The sequence below is a fragment of the Aotus nancymaae genome, unplaced genomic scaffold, assembly GCF_030222135.1.
Source record: "Aotus nancymaae isolate 86718 unplaced genomic scaffold, 86718_ANA_hifiasm-v0.15.2.pri h1tg000067l, whole genome shotgun sequence".
In the NCBI taxonomy this organism is placed as follows: domain Eukaryota; kingdom Metazoa; phylum Chordata; class Mammalia; order Primates; family Aotidae; genus Aotus; species Aotus nancymaae.
Window position 1 is genome coordinate 22,442,647 of NW_026988482.1, and position 19,559 is coordinate 22,462,205.

Sequence of the window (19,559 nt, forward strand, 5' to 3'; positions counted from 1 at the left end):
TCTGTAGTCCCAGCTACTTGGGAGGTGGAGGTTGCATCGAGCTGAGATCATGCCACTGCACTCCAGCTTGGGCGACAGAGTGAGATGCTGTCTCAAAAAATAAATAAATAAAATAAATTCCTTATACATCTTTGGCTGGGTGTGGTGGTTCAAACCTGTAATTCCAGCACTTTGGGAGGCTGAGGAGAGAGATTGCTTGAGCTCAGGAGTTTGGGACCAGCCTGGGCAACATAGTGAGACTCTGCCTCTCCAAAAAAGTTTAAAAATTAGCCAGGTGTGGTGGCATGCACCTGTAGTCCCAGCTACTCAGAAGGCTGAGGTGGGAGGATCATTTGAGCTGGGGAGGTCAAGGCTGCAGTGAGCCTTGCACTCCAGCCTGGGTGACAGAGCCAGACTCCACCTCAAAATAAATAAATAAATAAGCAAACATCTTTGATGAAGGTAACTCAAACTCAAAGGGGTGGACACAATGACTAAGAGAACGAATAACTTTTTAAAAAGTTTTATTTCAAGAACTTTGTTTTTTACTGGTATTTCAAAAAAAGGTGGGTCAAAGTACAAAAAAAATGTCAGTTGAATAACAGCACAGGTTTAGAAATCACAGCAGCAGAAGCCATGTACAGACAGCACGGACAACCATGTATGCAATTCTGTTCAGTTTCTTTGCTTATTTTAAGTATTTTTTTTGCCTCCTGTACAAAATACATCAAAGCATGCCATGAGATCAGAAAAAGAAAAGAGTTTAACAAATGGTTACAAGAAATAGACTCTGTACAAGAGGGGATAATGTTTCTTCCCCGACCACCCCCCCACCCCTGCTTTCTCTCTTCTTTCTCTGTTTTAGGTTAAATTATTCTGAAGACAGTTCACATCCAAGTCAGCCTGGTCACCTTTGCCACCCTCAAGTTTGGGCGACATGGAGTTCTGGATGTTAAATGACTCCTCCTCTTTCAGGCAGGACTTGAGAGCTTCCTGTATTTTGTGGGGAGCACTAGGATCATCCTGGAAGAGGAAAAATGTTGAGGGGGGCAGACAATGTATAGAGCAATCAAATAATAATCTCAGGTTTTTCTGTCTGGCTGAAGGAAGCATCACTGAAAAAAGGAAAATCTCCAAACTTGAATGAACTAAAAGGAATCAAACTAACTCATTAGCAGCAACTTTTTAGGAAAGTCATCCTTTAAAGCAATGTCCAGGCAGAGAGGAAAACTTGACAGTAATCAGCTTACAAATACCTTTAATTTGGGCCATATCCAAGGTTTTCTCTTGGACAGAGATTGGGAAGAAAGAATCCCTTTTAATACTTGGCCCAAGTGCCTCTATAGCCTCAGGTGTTGATGAGCTCTGCAGGGCCTGCTGAGCCCAGCCTTCCTCTGGCCCTCCATCCTGTTGAGTTTTGCTTTCACAAAGATGTCTTGGTCAGGGAACGTGTCTCATCAGTGTATACAGCAGGGTACGCATAGGATTGGTAAAGCGCAGACCTGCTCCTGGCTATTCTAGGGCCTCTCTCCCCACAGTAAGCACATGTCCTCTGACTAGAGGTCAAAGATGTGTCAGCCTCTCATTGTCACAACTGAACCTGCCAAAAGATGTTGACTAAAAAGGTATGTCCTCAATCCAAGCCCTAATGAGCCTGGCAGCCTTAATGGCTTGCCACACTCTGCATAAGGTGATATTTGTGCTGCTGATTCTAACGTAATAATCCATATTGGTATTGCCTGCAGCCCTGTGACAAGCTCCCTCTGACAAGCTCCTGAACCTGAGCTGAACTTGCATTTTATGTATGTATGTATGTATGTACATATTTTTGAGACAGAGTCTCGTTCTATCACCCAGGCCAGAGTCGGCTCACTGCAACCTTGAACTTCTTGGGTTCAAGCGATTCTTGTGCCTCAGTCTCCCCAGTATCTGGGATTATAGGTGCTCACAATCATGCCCAGCTAACTTTTGTATTTTCAGTAGAGATGGGGTTTCACCATGTTAGCCAAGCTGGTCTCAAACTCCTGGCCTCAAGTGATCTGCCCACCTCGGCCTCCCAAAGTGCTGGGATTACAGGTGTGAGCCACTGTGCCCAGCCTGAATTTCCCTTTAAAGGTTCTCAGGAAGCCCACACTAGCACGTAGTCCTGCAGATCTACATTCTGCACATTCAGAGAACTTCTGAGGCAACTCTTGCTTTACTCACTTCCTTTAGGACCGCCTAAGGGGAATATATCCAGTGCAATTCAGTGGGCCCCAGTTCTTTCTCTGGTGCCCCAAATAGCTGTTGTAAGTGCTTGGAACTCTGCTGATGGAAGAGGATGGGTAATCACTCAGCGAGATTCATGGATGGCAAGACGGCAGAGAGTGTCCTAATCTGACCAGCTAGCTAAGGCCATTCTTGCTTTAACCACTACCAAAATTTAAGATGACCATCATGCTTAAGGACCAGGGCATTCTCCATAGAACTCTGGTGAGCCTTGTCTGTGCTGCCTGCTACCGAGTTTGACCCATGACAGCACTGATTACGGCAGTGATGGGTTAGAAAGAAAGTAGGGAAAGACCCCAGGCTTTCCATGGTGCTTGCACACATAGGACACCGGGGCATCCACAAGTTTCGTGCAAATGGAAACCACTGCCAGCTGCCCACTGCCCACAGCCTCACTCGGTGCTTCTCCAGAGGCCCAGACTGAGGAGAACAATTTAGTAGAGTTTCAAAGACTTCACACCTGATTTATAGACAGGGGAACACATGTTTCTTGTTCCATTGAGAAAAAAACAAGTAAATGAACTTCGTAGAGTACTGAGGCAGACATCAGGCAAGGCAGCTGCACACAGCACGCACGGCCAGTTGAATGGGTCAATCACTGCTTAGAATCAGAAAACACTGTGCAGTGACACAAATGTCTATCTTCTGAGATGGAAAGATCTTCATGATACACTGACTGAAAATAAGTAAGGGGTAGAATATATGCATAGCAAAATCTCATTTATGTTTTAAACATATAGATACAGGTGTGTGTGTGTGTACACACACGTGTGTACTTTATGGAGAGGAAGTGGGGGTGAAGTAGAACTGCATGTTTTTATTTCATGTACTTCGGTACTGTTTGGGGGAAGCATGGCTGTGAAAGCGTGAGAGCTGAGCCGTAATTATCCTAGGTAGGATGGACTTTGAATCACACTAAAATCTGGAACAGGTCAAGAGGACCCATACTCACCTCTCCTCTTACAAGGATACAACTTGCTTTATGTCTTTCAAGATAACCTCCTACCCTCGCCTCCTTCATCACATATTCTTTGGGGACATACAGGGGCTCAGAAACATTCTCATGATGTGAAGAAAAGTGGACTGAGTGACTCCTCACAGACCTGGGCCTCGGAGCTCCGATGCCACGAAGGTGGACTCCCAGATTAAAACCTGACCCCTCGAGGGTTCATGGCGTCCAGATGAGAAAACTGCCTTCTGGGCCAAGGGATGGAAGAAGCATATCCCAAAAGCAAGGAGCAGAGGTATGCAAACAGTGCTATTAGACACGCCAAATACCTCCAACAAACACAACAGGCGAGGGAATGTCTACACCAAGATGGGGCTCTCCTAACCCAGGTGTTTGTTCCAGAGTCTGATCCTGTTAAGCTTAGGGTAGCTGAATTCCACAGCAGAAGGTCCAATTGCCTTTGACTTAACAGAAGTACCTTATCGCAAGGAGCTAGACCAACATCTGGCATAAGTTTCTAGGAACCACTGTAGGGCCCTGCTCCCAGCATCCAACCCCAGTGATATGGGCACCCTTCAACCCAGCGGTCATGTGGGCTCAGGCCTGAACCCCACTGGCCAGAGGCAAACGTCTATTGGAAGAGGGTTGGCAGTCAGTGCTTTAACAAATACATACAAGAGGAGAGTCTGAAAAGTGAGAAAGATTTAAATTGGAAAAGATTTTTTAAAAAATGCACGGGGACATCAATGGAGAAATCTTAGGAATAAACTGAAATCCCGGAAGGTCTGTCAAATTTTAGGACAACCCAAGTTACTCCCACGGCCTCAATAGCACCGTTGTGGGGACCATCGGGGCAGCCCAATGTTGGGGCAGCCACCCTGGGTTTCTGGCGGCTTCATTCACGCGGTGCGCCTGGAGCGCGGGCAGCTTCCTACACTCTCTGCGCCTCCTGACGTTCCCTTCAAGGCTGGTTGCTCAGCTACATGAGACACTCACACAGACTCAGCCTATGGCCTGCCAGCTACAGAGCCGCACATCTGCCCAAGGGAAGACAGGAGTGGAGGAGGGAAGGAGGTGCCACCGGCACAGATACCAGCCACTGACCCTTTGCCGTCACAGGCCCAAAGCCGCAGACATTTTTGTTTGCAGTTATTTTCGGAGTGTGGCTGGTAGAGATGATTGCAACAGGGTAGGAAAATGACCTGCTCAATCTATTTTACTTACATAAAAGAAATAACGCCTTGATGAGAATAAATAAAATTCTCCAAAATTTTAGAGAACGCCAATACCAGTAAGGAGTCTGGGGGTGGGGAGAGGCCATGTGGCAGGCTGGACTCCAGAGCCCCTTGTCTGTCCTCCCAGCTCATCTGGAGGCTTTCTCATCCTCCCTGGCTGCTGGCACCCTTTGCAGGCGGTCAGTGTGGCCGCTGCAGCAGTGAGCAGGGCTTTACTTAAGTGGTAACCGTGTTCATCAGCAATGCCCACAAGATCTTGAACATGACTAAGTCTGACCTTTAGGTGAGGGAGAGAGAATTGGAGATGAAGGTAGAAAATCCACCAGTACCTTCCCTGCTGGATAAGAGAGTTACCCCTCACACCCACAGTGCTTTCAGAGAGGAGAAGGTGATGTCCCCTGGGGTACAAGCCAAGGGAAAGACACCAGCCTCAATCTGCTTGAAGTCTGGGTATTCAGTTAAAAAAAAAAAAAGGCACCAGCCTCAAGATCCAAGAGGAGCCCAGAGAGAACCAGAGACTGATCTTGCTGCTTCCTAAAGGACGGTTTGAGTGCTGCCCTGGCCTCCCCATCACCACTTCTCAGGCAGAGCCCACCATGGCTGACACCCTCACCTCCCACCTGTGGCTGACCCCCAAGTCCCAGGCTTGATCACCGCTGCCTGTGGCCACCCACCCACCACAGTCGACCACCGCCCTCCCATGGCTGACCACTCCCTGCTCTGCTGTTTTCAAGTCTTGCCATCTTCTGAACTCAGGCTCAGTGGCAGCATTCGTGTACAAAAGCCTCACTTTCCACAAAGCTGGATCAGCCAAGAACAGGAAACCTTTGCATTGGCTGTGTATCCAAGCCCTCCAAGAGAAGCTCCTTCTTTTCTTCCTCTGGGAAGAGGAAAGGTGTCTGAAGCTGTGCTACCAGAAACACAAGGGTCAGGAACTTTCCTAAGGATGCTTGCACTCTGTCAAGCAGAGTGCAAGAAGGAACCAACCGTGGACAATGAACATGCTGACTGGAGGAGCTCCCTTCCTGGTGGACCTGCTGCCATATGTAGAACGGCAGATTGGCCAGGCCCCCGTGGCAGGCCATCACTCCCTAGTATTCAGTAAGTGCTGACTGTGTGTATGTTACTACAGAGGGTGGGATAAAGTGCTCACTGAGAAGAGTGAGACTGTGTCCTGCCCTCAGGGTGCCTACATCTCTGTGGGTTGATTATCATGGTGACCAATCTTGGCGTTTACAAGACATCGTGTTTCCTTGGTTATGATGTTCATCTTGAATTTATTTGTTGTATCTTGGTGCATACCAAGTGAAATAACCTGTTCTTTTTCTACCCTTTACATTAAAGACTTAAAAAAAATCATTCTAAGTTGACCTCTCGTTTCACATTTAAATTCACCCATTTACTTCTCCTGGTGAATTTCTACCAGGCCAAGATTTCCTATTCTGTGTTTTTGTAAATTAGGCCACATTTACTCTTATTCTCTCTTCCCTCTTCTGGGGCTGCAATTTCCCCATCTATAAAAAGAAGGCCAGACATGGTAGCTCACATCTGTAATCCCAACACTTTGGAGGCTGAGCAGGGAGGATCACTTGAGCCCAGGAGTTTGAGACCAGCCTGGGCAACATGGTGAAACCCTGTCTTCACAAACATTAAAATAATTAGCCAGGCACATGCCTGCAGTCCTAGCGATTCAGGAGGCTGAGGCAGGGGTATCACCTGAGCCTGGGAGTCCAGGTGTGTGCTGTGTCATATGGTGGCACTAACTACCTTCTAAGAGCTCTATAGCTGCAAGTGGCCAGTGGTTGTAGGAGACAGAGCAGATACAGAACGTTTCTATTTTACAGAAAGTTCCACTGGACAGTATTGGTCTAGATTGCTGAGACGCCTGTGAGGTCTGACACCCTATGGTCCATGATTTCTAAGAACTTCTCCTAACTTTCCTCTTAAACTCCATTGCTTCAGCCTCAAGTCTCAGTCTGGCTTGCTTACCTGTATAATAATCTGTGTAAAATGCATATATCTGGAAGTATGGAACCTGCATGATATAGAGAATTCTAGGATTTGGATGTGGCTTGATTTGGGGTTTGGATGGTTTCTGTCTTGTTTTCAAAATTCTCTCTGACAGTATCTAGTATTTTACTGGTCAATCTAATCCAGCCGAAACGCTAGGCCAGGGTCTTTAGAAAATGGTCTGTTGGGATCTTTTATTGGATTTCAGCTGATATTTATAAGCCCATCCTCCTAAGAACAGGATTACTCCTAGACTTATGGCGCTGCCAGTGTTTTGTTTCTGGGCCTTGGCCCTGCTCAGCTGTATATAAGCCTGCCAATTCTTAGGGTCCTCAAATAGCCCCAAGGACCCAGAGGTCTTTCCACCCATCCCAAAGAGCAACCACCATTTGCTTCACTGACCATCATGAAATTACCCAGCAGTGAAAGCAGAGTCTTTCTCCTTGATATGGAAACTAAGACAATAATCAGACTTTTAAAGCATAGATGAAGCTAAAAATCATGAGTAATCCTAGAAAAAGATCTTCTCAGCCAGGCAGGTGGCTGACACCTATAATCCTAGCACTTTACAAGGCTGAGGCAGGAAGATCACTTGAGGCCAGGAGTTCGAGACCAGCCTAGGCGACACAGTGAGACCTCATCTCTACAAAAATTTTAAAGAAGACCTTTTCTACGCCGGGCGCGGTGGCTCACGCCTGTAATCCCAGCACTTTGGGAGGCCGAGGCGGGAGGATCACGAGGTCAAGAGATCGAGACCATCCTGGTCAACATGGTGAAACCCCGTCTATACTAAAAATACAAAAAAAAATTAGCTGGGCACGGTGGCGTGTGCCTGTAATCCCAGCTACTCAGGAGGCTGAGGCAGGAGAATTGCCTGAACCCAGGAGGCGGAGGTTGCGGTGAGCCGAGATCGCGCCATTGCACTCCAGCCTGGGCAACAAGAGCGAAACTCGGTCTCAAAAAAAAAAAAAAAAAAAAAAAAAAACCTTTTCTATTTATAATTCTGCTTGTCAGAGAAGTGATACACCATCAAGTGCTTATTCTGGCCTTCACTGCCCCACCCAGTTGCCCTAGGCTGACCTACAGAGCTCTCTGGGGATTTTATACTCTAAAACAGACACCAGACATGGGCCAGGGGCCAAAGCATGCATAAGAGGAGAGATGTGAAGAAGACAAGTTACCTGACAGATAACGTTATCATAGTGAGCCAAGGCACGGGCATGGGGGGAGGAGGTACGGGGAGTGTTGCAAAGTTTCCTTACATTTGGGTGAGAGCCCTCAGCAATGGTGGAGAGGGAGAAGTTATCATTGTGGAGCTCAGATGGGGTCCGGAATTTGCTGGTTAGGAGAGAAGAGAGAAGGAAAAATGTAAGTGAAATAATCATGGCAAAACATGACAATGGTAGCACTGTCTCAGCTTCTGGATCAAATACTATATTTTCACTGGGTGCAGAGGCTCATGCCTGTAATCCCAGAACTTTGGGAGGCTATGGGGAGGCAGATCACTTGAGGTCAGGAGTTTGGGATTAGTCTGACCAACATGGTGAAACCCCATCTCTATTAAAAATACAAAAATTAACTGGGTGTGGTAGCGCATGCCTGTAATCTCAGCTACTTGGAAGGCTGAGGCAGGAGAGTCTCTTGAACCTGGGAGGCGAAGGTGGCAATGAGCTGAGATTGCGCCACTGAACTCCGGCCAGGGCAACAGAATGAGCCTCCGTCTCAAAAAACAAAACAAACAAAATGCTGTATTTCTTTCTTTTTTAAAAAAATATTTTAAATTTTATTGATAAGTGCAGAACTGTGCCTGATGCTGGTTATTGGTTTATAAAGCCTTTTCTTTTCTTGTTTTGTTTGTTTGGTTGGTTTTTTTTAGACAGGGTCTCACTTTGTTGCCCAGGCTTGAGTGCAGTGGCACAAACACAGCTCACTGCAGCCTTGACCTCCTGGGCTCAAGTAATCTTTCTACCTCAGCCTCCCAAGTAGCTAGGACTACAGGTGTGTGCCACCATGCCCAGGTAATTTTTGTATTTTATAGAGATGGGGTTTTACCATGTTGCCCAGGCTGATCTTGAACTCCTGAGCTCAAACAATCTGCCTGCCTCAGCCTCCCAAAATGTTAGGATTACAGGTGTGAACTACTGCGCCTGGCCAAATACTGTATTTCATCAAATGCCGTGGATTATCTTTTTTTTTTTTTTTTTTTTGTGAGGCGGACTCTGGCTCTGTTGCCAGGCTGGAGTGCAGTGGCATGATCTCGGCTCACTGCAACCTCTGCCTCCCGGGTTCAAGAGATTCTCCTGCCTCAGCCTCCTGAGTAGCTGAGACTACAGGGGTGAGCCACCATGCCCACCAAATTTTTATATTTTTAGTAGAGATGGGTTTTCACCATGTTGGCCAGGATGGTCTTGATCTCTTGACCTTGTGATCCACCCTCCTTGGCCTCCCAAAGTGCTGGGATTATAGGTGTGAGTCACTGTGCCCAGCCTATTTTTTTTTAATTGGACTTTTAAGTTCTGGGATCCAAGCACAGAACATGTAGGTTTGTTATGTAGGTATACATGGTAGTTTGCTGCACCTATCAACCCTTCATCTAGGTTTTAAGCCCCACATATATTAGCTATTTGTCCTAATGCTCTCCCTCCCCTTGCCTGGATTATTTTAAAACAATTTTTTTTTTGTAAAGACGAGGTCTTTCTATGTTGCTCAGGATGGACTCGAACCCTTGGGCTCAAGTGGTACTCCTGCTTTGGCCTCCCAAAGTCTTGGGATTACAGGCATGAGTCATAGCGTCCAGCCAAATGCCATGAATTGTAACAAGATGCACCATTATTTGATGTGCCATTAAGAAAAAATAAAAACACTTCCACCACTCAAACCATTATCCAATACTTTCTTATCATCTACTTTTCTTTTCTTTTCTTTCCTTCTTTTTTTTTTTTTTTTTTTTTTGAGATAGAGTCGTGCTTTGTTGCCCAGGCTGGAGTACGGTGGTGCGATCTTGGCTCACTGCAACCTCTGCCTCCCAGGTTCAAGCAATTCTCTGCCTCAGTCTCCTGAGTAGCTGAGGTTACAGGCGCCCACCACCACGCCCAGCTAAGTTTTGTATTTTTAGTACAGACGGGGTTTCACCATCTTGGCCAGGCTTGTCTTGAACTCCTGACCTTGTGATCCACCGGCCTCAGCCTTCCAAAGTGCTGGAATTAAGTGAGCCACCGCACCCAGCCGAACTTTTCTGATATATTTGAAGTATTCATTTAGACTTTAGATAAGGGACTGACAACAATATGAACAGCTAGGAACCCATTTGTGCATGCCAGGCTATTACAACTGCATCATGGCTACCATGTGCACAGCCAGCAGTAATCATAAGATGTCAGTGGCTGGGCACAGTGGTGCATGCCTGTAGTCACAGATATTTGGGAGGCTGAGGTAGAAGGATCACTTGAGCCCAGGGGTTCAAGACCACCCTGGGTAACATAGTGAGACAATTAAAAAAGAAAAGATGCCAGTGATTGTAAGACACAATCCAATTTCAGAATTGTTAATATGTGGGGAAAAAAAGGTATATCTTAGAATCAATAAATTACAGCAGTATCTGTAGTGCACCAGGCACATGTCACACCATCAAAGCAGGAACCAGGCTTGGGAAAGAAAGAGGGCATGCGGAGAAACGAGAGGGCCATACTCTGTGAAAAGTACAGGGCTGGCTAGAACCGAAGGCCCTAGAATAGGGTCCTGGCCCTGGCCTCAGCTCTTGCTTCTCCACTGCCCTGGCTGCTGCTCCTTTCTCTGCCCCATCCTCATCAGCAGCTGCCCAGATTGAGGCAGTCCCAACTCCTGTCCCCGGCATACGCCTGCTCACCCACCCGCTTGGTGCCCGTGTGAGGAGCCAGGGGTCCAGGACTGTGTCTCTCTGGAGTGATCACGTGCGTAGATGAGCCTGCCTCAGTGCACAGGCACAATGGAGAGGCCCTTCCAGCCCCACGGCGGTTAGCTGAAAGGCTGCAGAGAGCTGCTGGCATCTGTACATTGCGTGAGTCTACCCAGCAAAGGAGCAACAGATGGTGTTTTGTCCTTTTCCCAGGACCCAGGGAAAGTCCTTCAGTCACATTCTCTAGAGGGAGTCTCAGCTCAAGGGGAGGGGGATTAATGGGGCAACAGGTTGAAAGGGAAGTGGGGGCAGTTCTGTATAAATTGTCTCTGGGGTCCCAAGGAAGCTGAACGCCAATCTCCCTTTTGTGACTCCTGTGACACTTCCAAAACGTTTTCTAACTTTGCTTAGTAATAGGAACAATTCTCTCATAGCATGTAAGGTCACATCCAAGTGTTCAAGGCATGGGCTTAAAGGCAAACACATGTTGATTCTCACATGCACACAACAGTCACTGCTTTGCTAAGGGAAGAGCTGAAATAAGATTCTACATCCCCTATGGCCCTTAAAATCCACAGTAGAGGAAGTTAACCCTAGTTCTCCCCACATATTCTATTCAGGAGAGGTAAAGAGGATTTCCTTAAGTTCCTTGCACTTCTGATTGGACACAGGCTTGACTAGCTTTCAAAAAGCGATGCAGTGTGGTGCTAAATAAACCCTTTCTCCTCAGCATTCACTGGGAAGGAGCTGGTTTTGGGTGACCGATGTGAGGGAGATGGAGTTCCTCCATGCAGAATTGTGAATGAAATCTCGCACTGGCCGCTGGCTGCCACAGTACAGGGAAGAAGGGCCTCAGGCGGGTGGGCAGACTGAGTAACTTACTTGGGGACTAGAGCAGGAATAGCTACATGCTGGCTGCCTTTTCCAGAGCAGGCTCTTAGATGCCCAGGGCAGGGTTTTGGGAGAGCTGCTGGCCGGCGGCAGTGTGCCACAGGGGCTTAACCTCTGCTGCAGCTCCAGCACATTCTGTGTGGGAATGGATGAGCCTGGGTGAATCTTTAGCACGGACAAAACAGCTGGGAATGAAGCACAGCTGCCAGAAACCCTTACGACAAATCCTTGGATCAGTTGGAGGGTTGAGGCGCAGGGTTGGGACGCCCCCCACACCTAGACCTGGGTAGATTGGGTGGGTGACACAGACTCACTTGGTCCTACGCAGCTTGGTATTCTCCGTCTTGAGCAGGTAGAGCTTCTTGGCGAAGAACACTGTCATCATGAAGAGCAGGAGCAGGACAAGGGCGGCCGAGCCCACGGCCACGCACATCACCTGGAAGTCGGTGATGATGGACTCGCAGCGCATCCCTTTGTGCCAGATGTAGTCCTGTGTGTTGCACCTGCAGCAGTGACATTGAGACCGTGGCAATGGAGCAGGCAGCCATGGTCACGGCAAGGGCCTGGGCCCTGACCCCGACACCTATCTCCATAGCCTGTTCCTAAGGCCATCTAGAGGAACTGCAGTGCTCTGAAATCTGCAGACCTCAGAGCTGGTGTCATAGTTCCCACCTTTACAACCATTCTGTGAAGTGGGTCAGGGAGCTCTGAGGCCCGTGATATAAATGAGGTAACGGAGGCATAGAGAAACTGAGTGAACTGGTCAAAGTTCTCTGACTGCTAAGTGACCAAGGAGGGAAAGGAATCTGGTCTTCTGTTGTGCAGCCTCAATGAAGACACCAACAGGATCCTCTCAGGCCTCTCCCTGCCCTGGGCTCTGGGTGAAAGAATGATGAAAAACAAGAGGAATAAGAGCTACAACTACAAAGTCCCAGGACCTGCTCTGCACATGCAAACCTATCTTGCGGTTTTGGAGTCCCACCCAGTTCACGTGGCTAAGCAGACACCAAAAAATTAGGAAGCGACAGACAAGGACGAACAGAAAGATGGATGTAGATTCTTCTCTCTCTGCAGCCCCCCATGTTCTGCCCCTAAAGCTCCCTATCCTAGTACTATGAGAACTGTCATGCAAGCACGGTGAGAATCAACCCTCTGGGTGGGTTTTAGTCCTTTTGTTGAGTGACTTTCTCCTGCCCTTGGGGACATTCCCAGGCTCCAACTCTTCCAATGACATGGCTGTTTCCATGGGAACCGGGCTGCTTCAAAGAGGAAAGATGTGGAAGGATACAGAGGCAGGCAAAGGAGGGAGGACATGAACCTCAGGGTGAATGACAGACAAGAGAAAGGGGTCCAGAAATAGGGAAATTATGCACAAGAGAATTGGCTACTCTGCATCTAGAATAGGGTGGGGAGACAGGACTAGCAAGAAATTCTTTGTTTTCCTACTGAGCCTATGCCGCCATGGGGAGGCTATCTGTTTGAGGTTGCTAGGGAGTGCAGACCCCTCTAAGTGGGGCCCTCTACCCCAGTGTTCTAGAGAAGTTCCGCCACAGCTTTGCTTGTTTCCCTGCAGTGGGTCAGGGTGAGAGACAAAGGCATGCTGCAGTCTGCAACCAAAGGCTCAGCAGTCTCCTGTGAGTGGAATGCAAAAATAGTTTTCAAGCCGTGGCCCGGCCTGAGTGTACACAGCCAGAGGAGGAATCTTGTTGGGAGGCCTGAATGTGACCCTGGGACGGAAGCTAAGTGAAGGGAACTGGAGTGGACACGTGGAGATGACCTTGTGAGGCAGTGAGAGGCTGGCAGACCCATGGCTGGCAGAGCCATGTAGCTTAGTGAGGAAGACAATCTTATTCTTCTGCTTGGGAATTTCCTGATTGCTCCAGGAGATTCTGGGAACTTTTACAGCTCTCTAGAGGCAGCAAGGGCTCCAAATTTCATACTATTACGGGGAGTTCACTTTGAAGGTAAAAATTCCAGGCCTCCAATAGGATGAAAGCTGATGATTTTGCAAAGAGATTCCACAGCTCCCAGGCTGAAATCATCACTATAGTCCCCCAAACTGAGCAAAATCACAGGGTTTCCCCATATTTCTGGTAGCTCTTAATCAGTGGCAAGTTAGTTTATTGCCATACTTCCTTTTTTTAAAAAAAAATTGCTATAACGTCTTAATCATAGTACCGCCTTTTGGCAATGGCTGGACAACTCTGAGAACTGTGTGGTCACATCCTATGAGTGACCCTAATGTCATGACCATTTATAAAAAAGAACTTTAGGTCAGGCACGGTGGCTCATGCCTGTAATCTCACACTTTGGGAGGCTGAGGTGGGAGGTTCACCTGAGGTCAGGAGTTCAAGACCAGACTGACCAACATGGAGAAACCCCGCCTCTACTAAAAATACAAAATTAGCTGGGCATGGTGGCACATGCCTGTAATCCCAGCTACTCTGGGGCTGAGGCAGGAGAATCACTTGAACCTGGGAGGCGGAGGTTGTGGTGAGCTGAGATCACGCCATTGCACTCCAGCCTGGGCAATAAGAATGAAACTCCATCTCAAAAAAAAAAAAAAAGGAGAACTTCATAGAAAGAAACTGGAACTCAATTTTCAATGCCAAAAAATACTCATTGCTTTCTATATGTTATTCTCCTATCAGTACATCAAGACCTAAGGAACTTGAATTCTTCATATGCCTGCTGAAGGAACAAGAAGCATGGAGAATGACACTTTTTAAAAGCTACATCCTGGCTGGGCACGGTGGCTCACGCCTGTAATCCCAGCACTTTGAGAGGCTGAGGTGGGCAGATCACTTGAGATCAGGAGTTAGAGACCAGCCTAGCCAATATGGTGAAAACTCGTCCTGCTAAAAATTATAAAAGAGACACCCAAATAACAGAAATGCTCCACCCAGGGCCAATGGAGACAACCCTCAAAGGAGTCTGAGGGCTGCACTCTGCTTCTACTGTCTGTACAAGCAAATCACCTGATCACCCCAATCTGGGATTCTTCCAGAATGAGGCTGCAAGCTCTCCAGCAAGTTAAATACCTCAGTGTGAGGGCAGTTCCCAAGAGTGAGGTGAATAGGATAATTACTGATGAGCTGCAGATGATGCCCTTTGGGAAATTAAATTCTGAGTCTTTAAAAGGATTATGGATTTGATATCCCAAGGTAGACACACATCAATATAGAGAGAAAAAAGCCACCTTCCAAAGTCAAGAAACCCTCCCATATCTGCAATTCAAAGACTCTCAGCTTGATTTTACCTGTGGGAGTGGCTGCATTTTGGGGTCTGTTCCCAAGAAGGTCCTCCCTTTTGCGTTTACATGCCCACATCCCTGGGGAACTGGGCCCTCCTCCCACTGTTCGCAAGACATGGAGCAGCGTTCAGCAACTGTCTTTATCCCACAGAGTAGGTTTATGGGCCTAGCCCTCTCACTAGTACTGCTGGAACTCTCCGGCAAACACCCCTCAACCCAGCCAAGGCCTCTTTCCAAAACTCTTAAGGAAGTCCCTTCATGGGGCCGGGTGCGGTGGCTCATGCCTGTAATCCCAGCACTTTGGGAGGCCGAGGTGGGTGGATCACCAGGTCAAGAGATCGAGACCATCCTGGTCAACATGGTGAAACCCCATCTCTACTAAAAATACAAAAAATTAGCTGGGCATGGTGGCGCGTGCCTGTAATCCCAGCTACTCAGGGGGCTGAGGCAGGAGAATTGCCTGAACCCAGGAGGCGGAGGTTGCGGTGAGCCGAGATCGTGCCATTGCACTCCAGCCTGGGTAACAAGAGTGAAACTCCATCTCCAAAAAAAAAAAAAAAAAAAAAAAGAAGAAGTCCCTTCATTTTGCCTTTTTAATTGAGGGGTTTGGATAAGGACACAACACCCAGAGGAAAGACATAATCTTATATCTGAGGAACCTCTCCTAGTGATAAGGTCACAGGAAGTGCATTTTACAAAGTAATTCTGTAGAAGCTTGAGTGAACATTTCTTGACCTGGGAATCCTGAGATTGTACAACCTCTTGCAAGTTGCGCCTATCACATGGCCCTCTGCTGAGTTGGCCTCACATACACTCTTCAGCGCCCCTATGCACCTGCCTGCCATGCCCTTACCTGCAGAAGGCCCCTATATTCTCCACCAGGTAGCACTGGCCGCCATTGTGACAGTAACTCGGGAAGAGGTCGCACACTGACCGGCAGGAGCCGTTTTGCCGCACAAAGCCACTGCGGCACTCAGTGCCATTTTCACTGGAGACCAGGTCTCTTCCTGGCTCTCCTGGGCGGGGCCTGAGGGCGATGCTGCTGCCAGGGACCAACCCCAGAGTGTGCTGTGGAGGGATGGCATGCCACCGACTGGTGGGCTGGCCTGTCCCGGGCCCCAGACCAGGCTTCCCAGTGGGCACTAGAAGCTCATTTTCATCTTCTAGGTCGCCACCTCCTACTGCATCTTTGTCGTCATCCTCTTCCTCCTCTTCATCCAAGTCATCATAAAAGGATGTGGTGGGGTAGAAATCAGATTCATCAAAGGGGGTGAAATCGTCGTATAAGTCAAGCAGGCTCCAGGAAGGGGTCTCTCCCTCAGTATCAGGGTGGTTCTCTGAGGTTCCTGGTGACCCTGGGAAGCTCCCCAGGTCTGCACCACGACCCTCACCATCCAATCCTTCAAAGTAGTCGATATCAATTATATCTGATGTCGGTTGGGGCTCCAGGGTGCCCTGAAAGGGGTAAGTTGGCTCTGGCCCTTGAGGGTCAGGTGTGCTGCCCCCCAGGTTCAGCCAAACCTCCAAGGGGCTCTCCTTGGGGAGTTCAGAAGCTTGGCTCAGCTTGTCGCCAGGGGTGGGGGAGGGTGGCCCGCTGGCCTCTGTAGCCTCAGGAGTGTCAGGGGGCATGGATGACTGCCCGAGGGCCTCGTGGGGAGCCTGGAGCGTAGCTGGAAGGACCTGGGCATCGCCGCTGCCCACCTCTGCGGTCACTCCGCTCAGGCCTGGGCTGTCAGCCTCTAGCCAGGCGGTGCCGGTCACCGCAGTCGACGCCTGCAGCGCCTCCTCTGGCCCGGCCAGCTCGCCGCCAGGCGCCGTCCACGACGCCTCATCTTCTCCAGCCGCTGGCGGGCCGGCTTCCTCCCGCGTGTCGTTGGCACGCGGCTCCCACGCCGGGCTGCCCTTCATCAGCTCTTCGGCCTCGACAGCGCTGCCCGCCTCACGCGCTGCGTGCGGGAGGGCGAGAGGCGGGGTGTCAAGGCGGCTCGCGGGGGAGCCCTCGAGCCCCAGCCCGGCCCGCTCGCCTAGACCCGGTCAACCTAGACCCAGACGCCCTCAGACCCCACCGCCCCAGGGTGGCCCCGGCCACGCCATACCTCTAAGCCCCGTCCCCGAGTCCGCCCATGAGCCCAGCATCACACCCCGCCCAACGCCTCGCGGCTCGGGCCCCGCCCGACCTGCTCGCTATCGGAAGAGCCGGGCCAGGGCGGCCCCCAGCTCGGCCCACCCAGAAGTCTCACCCTCGGGACCTGCCCTGAGCTGCGTCCACAGGCGCCCTCCCTCAGCTCCAGGTCCCGCCCCGAAGTCTCACCCTCAGGCCCCGCCCCTGACCCGCCCCTGGCCCCGCCCCCAGCCCGCACCGCGGCCCGCGCGCTGGGGTCCCAGTTACCCCCACCCGAGTCGGCCTCCCCCGGACCCCCACCACCTCCCGCGACCCTTGCCCCGCCCGGCCGCTGCCAGGCGGTGCCCCGCCCCCTTGCCACAGCTCGCGGCTCCACCTGTCCCCGCCGCCAGCGGGACCCCGGCCCTAGGTGGGGCGCAAGAGTCGCGGGGGGTCCCGGGCGCAGTCGTACCTACCCGGCACGGCCCCAGAGGCCAGGACCAGCGCGGCCCCCAGCAGCAGCAGCAGTGGCGGCGGCCCCCGGCCCGGGCCCCCGCCCCCGGCTCGGCCCATGGCGCGGCGCCCCGACCGCTGTCCGCAGTCCGCCCGGCTGGCTGCGCCCTCCGCTCGCCCGGCCGCCGCGCCTCCTGCCCGTGCTGCGGCCGCCTCAGCCCACGATGGGCAGCGCGAGGAGCCGCATGCCGCCGCCGCCGCCGCCGCCGTCCGCCGCTGTCCCTGGCGCGCCGCGCCTCCCCGCCTCCCGCGCCGCCGCTGCCGCCGCTGCGCTCAGCACCGCCCTCACCCCGCCCGCCGCACGTAGCGCTGACGCCGGCCCCTCGGTCCGCCTGCCAGGGGGACAGACAGACCCCTCGCTGGGGACGCGGAGACACACGGACGGGGAGCGCAGGGCAGGCGCACGGCGCGGCGCGCGGCGTTAGGCGGCAGGTGCACGGGCGGGAGACCTGAGGGGTGGGGCCACGGTCCCGCTCCCGGTGAACAGGCGGCACGGGTCCCCGACCCGGAGGAACCCACCCGCCACGCGGCGAGCACGGAGGCGGGGACGTCGCGGGCCCGGATACCCGCAGGGTCGGGGCGGGGCTCGGAAGAGCGGCAGGGGGCGGAAGCACGAGCCCCCACTGTGGAAACGAGCCAGGCCCGGGGCGCACTGAACCTCTCGGATTTCTGCACCAACCCCCTGTTCCGGGCGGGAAGGCTCTCAGGGAGGTCTCCGGGTCTCCACGAGGGAGGGGCGGGCGTTGGCAGAGCCTGGCAAGGGGGCGAAGCCGACGGCCCAGGCTCTAATCGGATCAGACCTAATCCGTTCGCAGCCAAAGCCACTAGCCCAGATCTCGCACAGCCAGGCCCGCCAGAACGCATCCCGGGAGCAAGGGGTGAGACCCTCTCTGGGACTGCGGCTACCTCGCCTTCCTTCTAACCGTCTCCGGGCAGCCTGGGGAGCGGCCTTTAATCCTGGTCCCTCCTCCGGGATACGTTGTCCCCCAGGCGTCTCAGACCACCGAAACTCAGGTTCCTGGGTAGACCAGGGGGACTAGATCCCCAGCCAGGCACATACGGACACCAGGCGTTAGAGTGATCTGTGGGGCCCATTCACAGCTTCAGGGCTGATAGGGCAACCCAGGACCACTCACTAGGAAGTCGGCTTTGTCGGGAGGAGGAACCGCAACCTAGTCACCTAGTTTATTCCCCCAAACCGACTGTCTAACCCTTAATGTGTTACCCACCCAAATGACAGTTCAGGGTATCAACCCAAGGAGATAGGGCAACTCCAGTATTTAAGAGATGGTCTTATTTCTGTCCCAGAGGACCAAATAAGTGACCAAGATGGAGATTCCATCTCCTAATCTTTCTTATACATGTCTCCAGATGGAGTTGCCTTGGATCAAAACCCGTTTCTCAGCAGAACTATGGCTGCAGCCCATTTGCCTGCCCTAGTAGTGTCTCCACCTCTCCTGCCTGGCGAACTCTCCCTCATGCCAGAAAAGCTCAGTTCTTCTCACCTTTCCCTCTGTGAAGCCTCCTCAGCAGTTACGCTGATGCCCACCATCTCATCTTGTCTACATTTGAATGCACAGGGCTGGTAACAGGGAGGCTCCATATTAGGCATAAGTGAACGAATGGCAACCACCCACACCCACCCGAGAACTGTGGTCTGGAGCTCCTTGCAAAAGGGGTAAGCCTCTTTCTTTTAGTTTCATGCTGCCTCCGGGGACCAAGTAAAATATGTTTGAAATAATTTGCACTCACCTGTTGGCCACAGAAGAAGGAACACACCCTGAACTGCCTTCAACCCCATCTCTGCTTCCCTTGTGTGCAGATTAACTCCTGTCACCATTTACTGTATGTAGACTCTCTGTGTTCCTCTGCTTCTGTTTCCTCAACTCCGGTTGTGGTTGTCAGAACGGTTGTGCCTACCTCCTCATTGCCTTCCTGAGGCTGGTCTGTGTGGGAAGGCCTCACGGATGTGTTTCTTGATGTCTGGGGCCTGACAACCACTCACATGTTTTCAACAAGGTTTGATGCGGGAAGTTTTCCCACTCTTTGTTAAAGCTCTACCTGCCCCAGTTTGTATTTATCATTTTAAATATATTTTGTTAACTATTTAAATTTCTTCTTCTTCCCTTTCCTGGAGATGAAGTCTGCTACCACTTCCTTCAATTTGGATTTTTTTTTTCTTTGAGACGGAATTTCCCTCTTGTTGGCCAGGCTGGAGTGCAATGGTGCGATCTTGCCTCACTGCAACTTCAGCCTCCCGGGTTCAAGCAATTCTCCTGCCTCAGCCGCCCGAGTAGCTGGGATTACAGGCATGCGCCACCACACCTGGCTAATTTTGTTATTTTTAGTAGAGATGGGGTTTCACCATGTTGGTTAGGCTGGTCTTGAACTCCCGACCTCATGTGATCCGCCCGCCTATGCCTCCTAAAGTGCTGGGATTACAGTTACTGTGTCTGGCCCAATTTGGGATTTTAAATCATTGCCAC

At 51.0% G+C, this 19,559-nt stretch overlaps 1 protein-coding gene across 3 annotated transcripts; it reads right to left on the bottom strand.

The window, feature by feature from the left end:
* Positions 1 to 486: 486 nt before the first annotated feature.
* Positions 487 to 18,930, bottom strand: CSPG5 (chondroitin sulfate proteoglycan 5). 3 transcript variants are annotated; one of them, XM_012473835.3, is made up of 4 exons: positions 15,313 to 16,405; positions 11,521 to 11,709; positions 7,704 to 7,779; positions 487 to 1,002 (listed from the first exon to the last, which is right to left on the bottom strand). In XM_012473835.3, exons 1-4 carry the CDS (start codon positions 16,365 to 16,367, stop codon positions 841 to 843), a joined length of 1,482 nt encoding a protein of 493 aa, XP_012329258.1. In that variant the 5' UTR covers positions 16,368 to 16,405; the 3' UTR covers positions 487 to 840. The 3 variants fall into 3 exon arrangements, with proteins under 3 accessions (XP_012329258.1, XP_012329259.1, XP_064223102.1); XM_012473836.2 differs by having other exon boundaries at positions 7,623 to 7,779; XM_064367032.1 differs by lacking the exons at positions 487 to 1,002; positions 7,704 to 7,779 and adding an exon at positions 18,826 to 18,930 and having other exon boundaries at positions 11,517 to 11,709.
* Between the last annotated feature and the right edge of the window lie 629 nt (positions 18,931 to 19,559).

What these genes read in the sequence shown, in the direction of transcription:
- CSPG5 (XM_012473836.2), bottom strand. Translation starts at nt 16,367, where the DNA reads ATGAAGGGCAGCCCGGCGTGGGAGCCGCGTGCCAACGACACGCGGGAG. An exon ending in AATATAGGGGCCTTCTGCAG is followed by an intron (nt 11,710 to 15,312) that starts GTAAGGGCATGG and finishes TCACTGCTGCAG; the next exon opens with GTGCAACACACAGGACTACA. An exon ending in ATGATAACGTTATCTGTCAG is followed by an intron (nt 1,003 to 7,622) that starts GTAACTTGTCTT and finishes TTCCTCTTCCAG; the next exon opens with GATGATCCTAGTGCTCCCCA.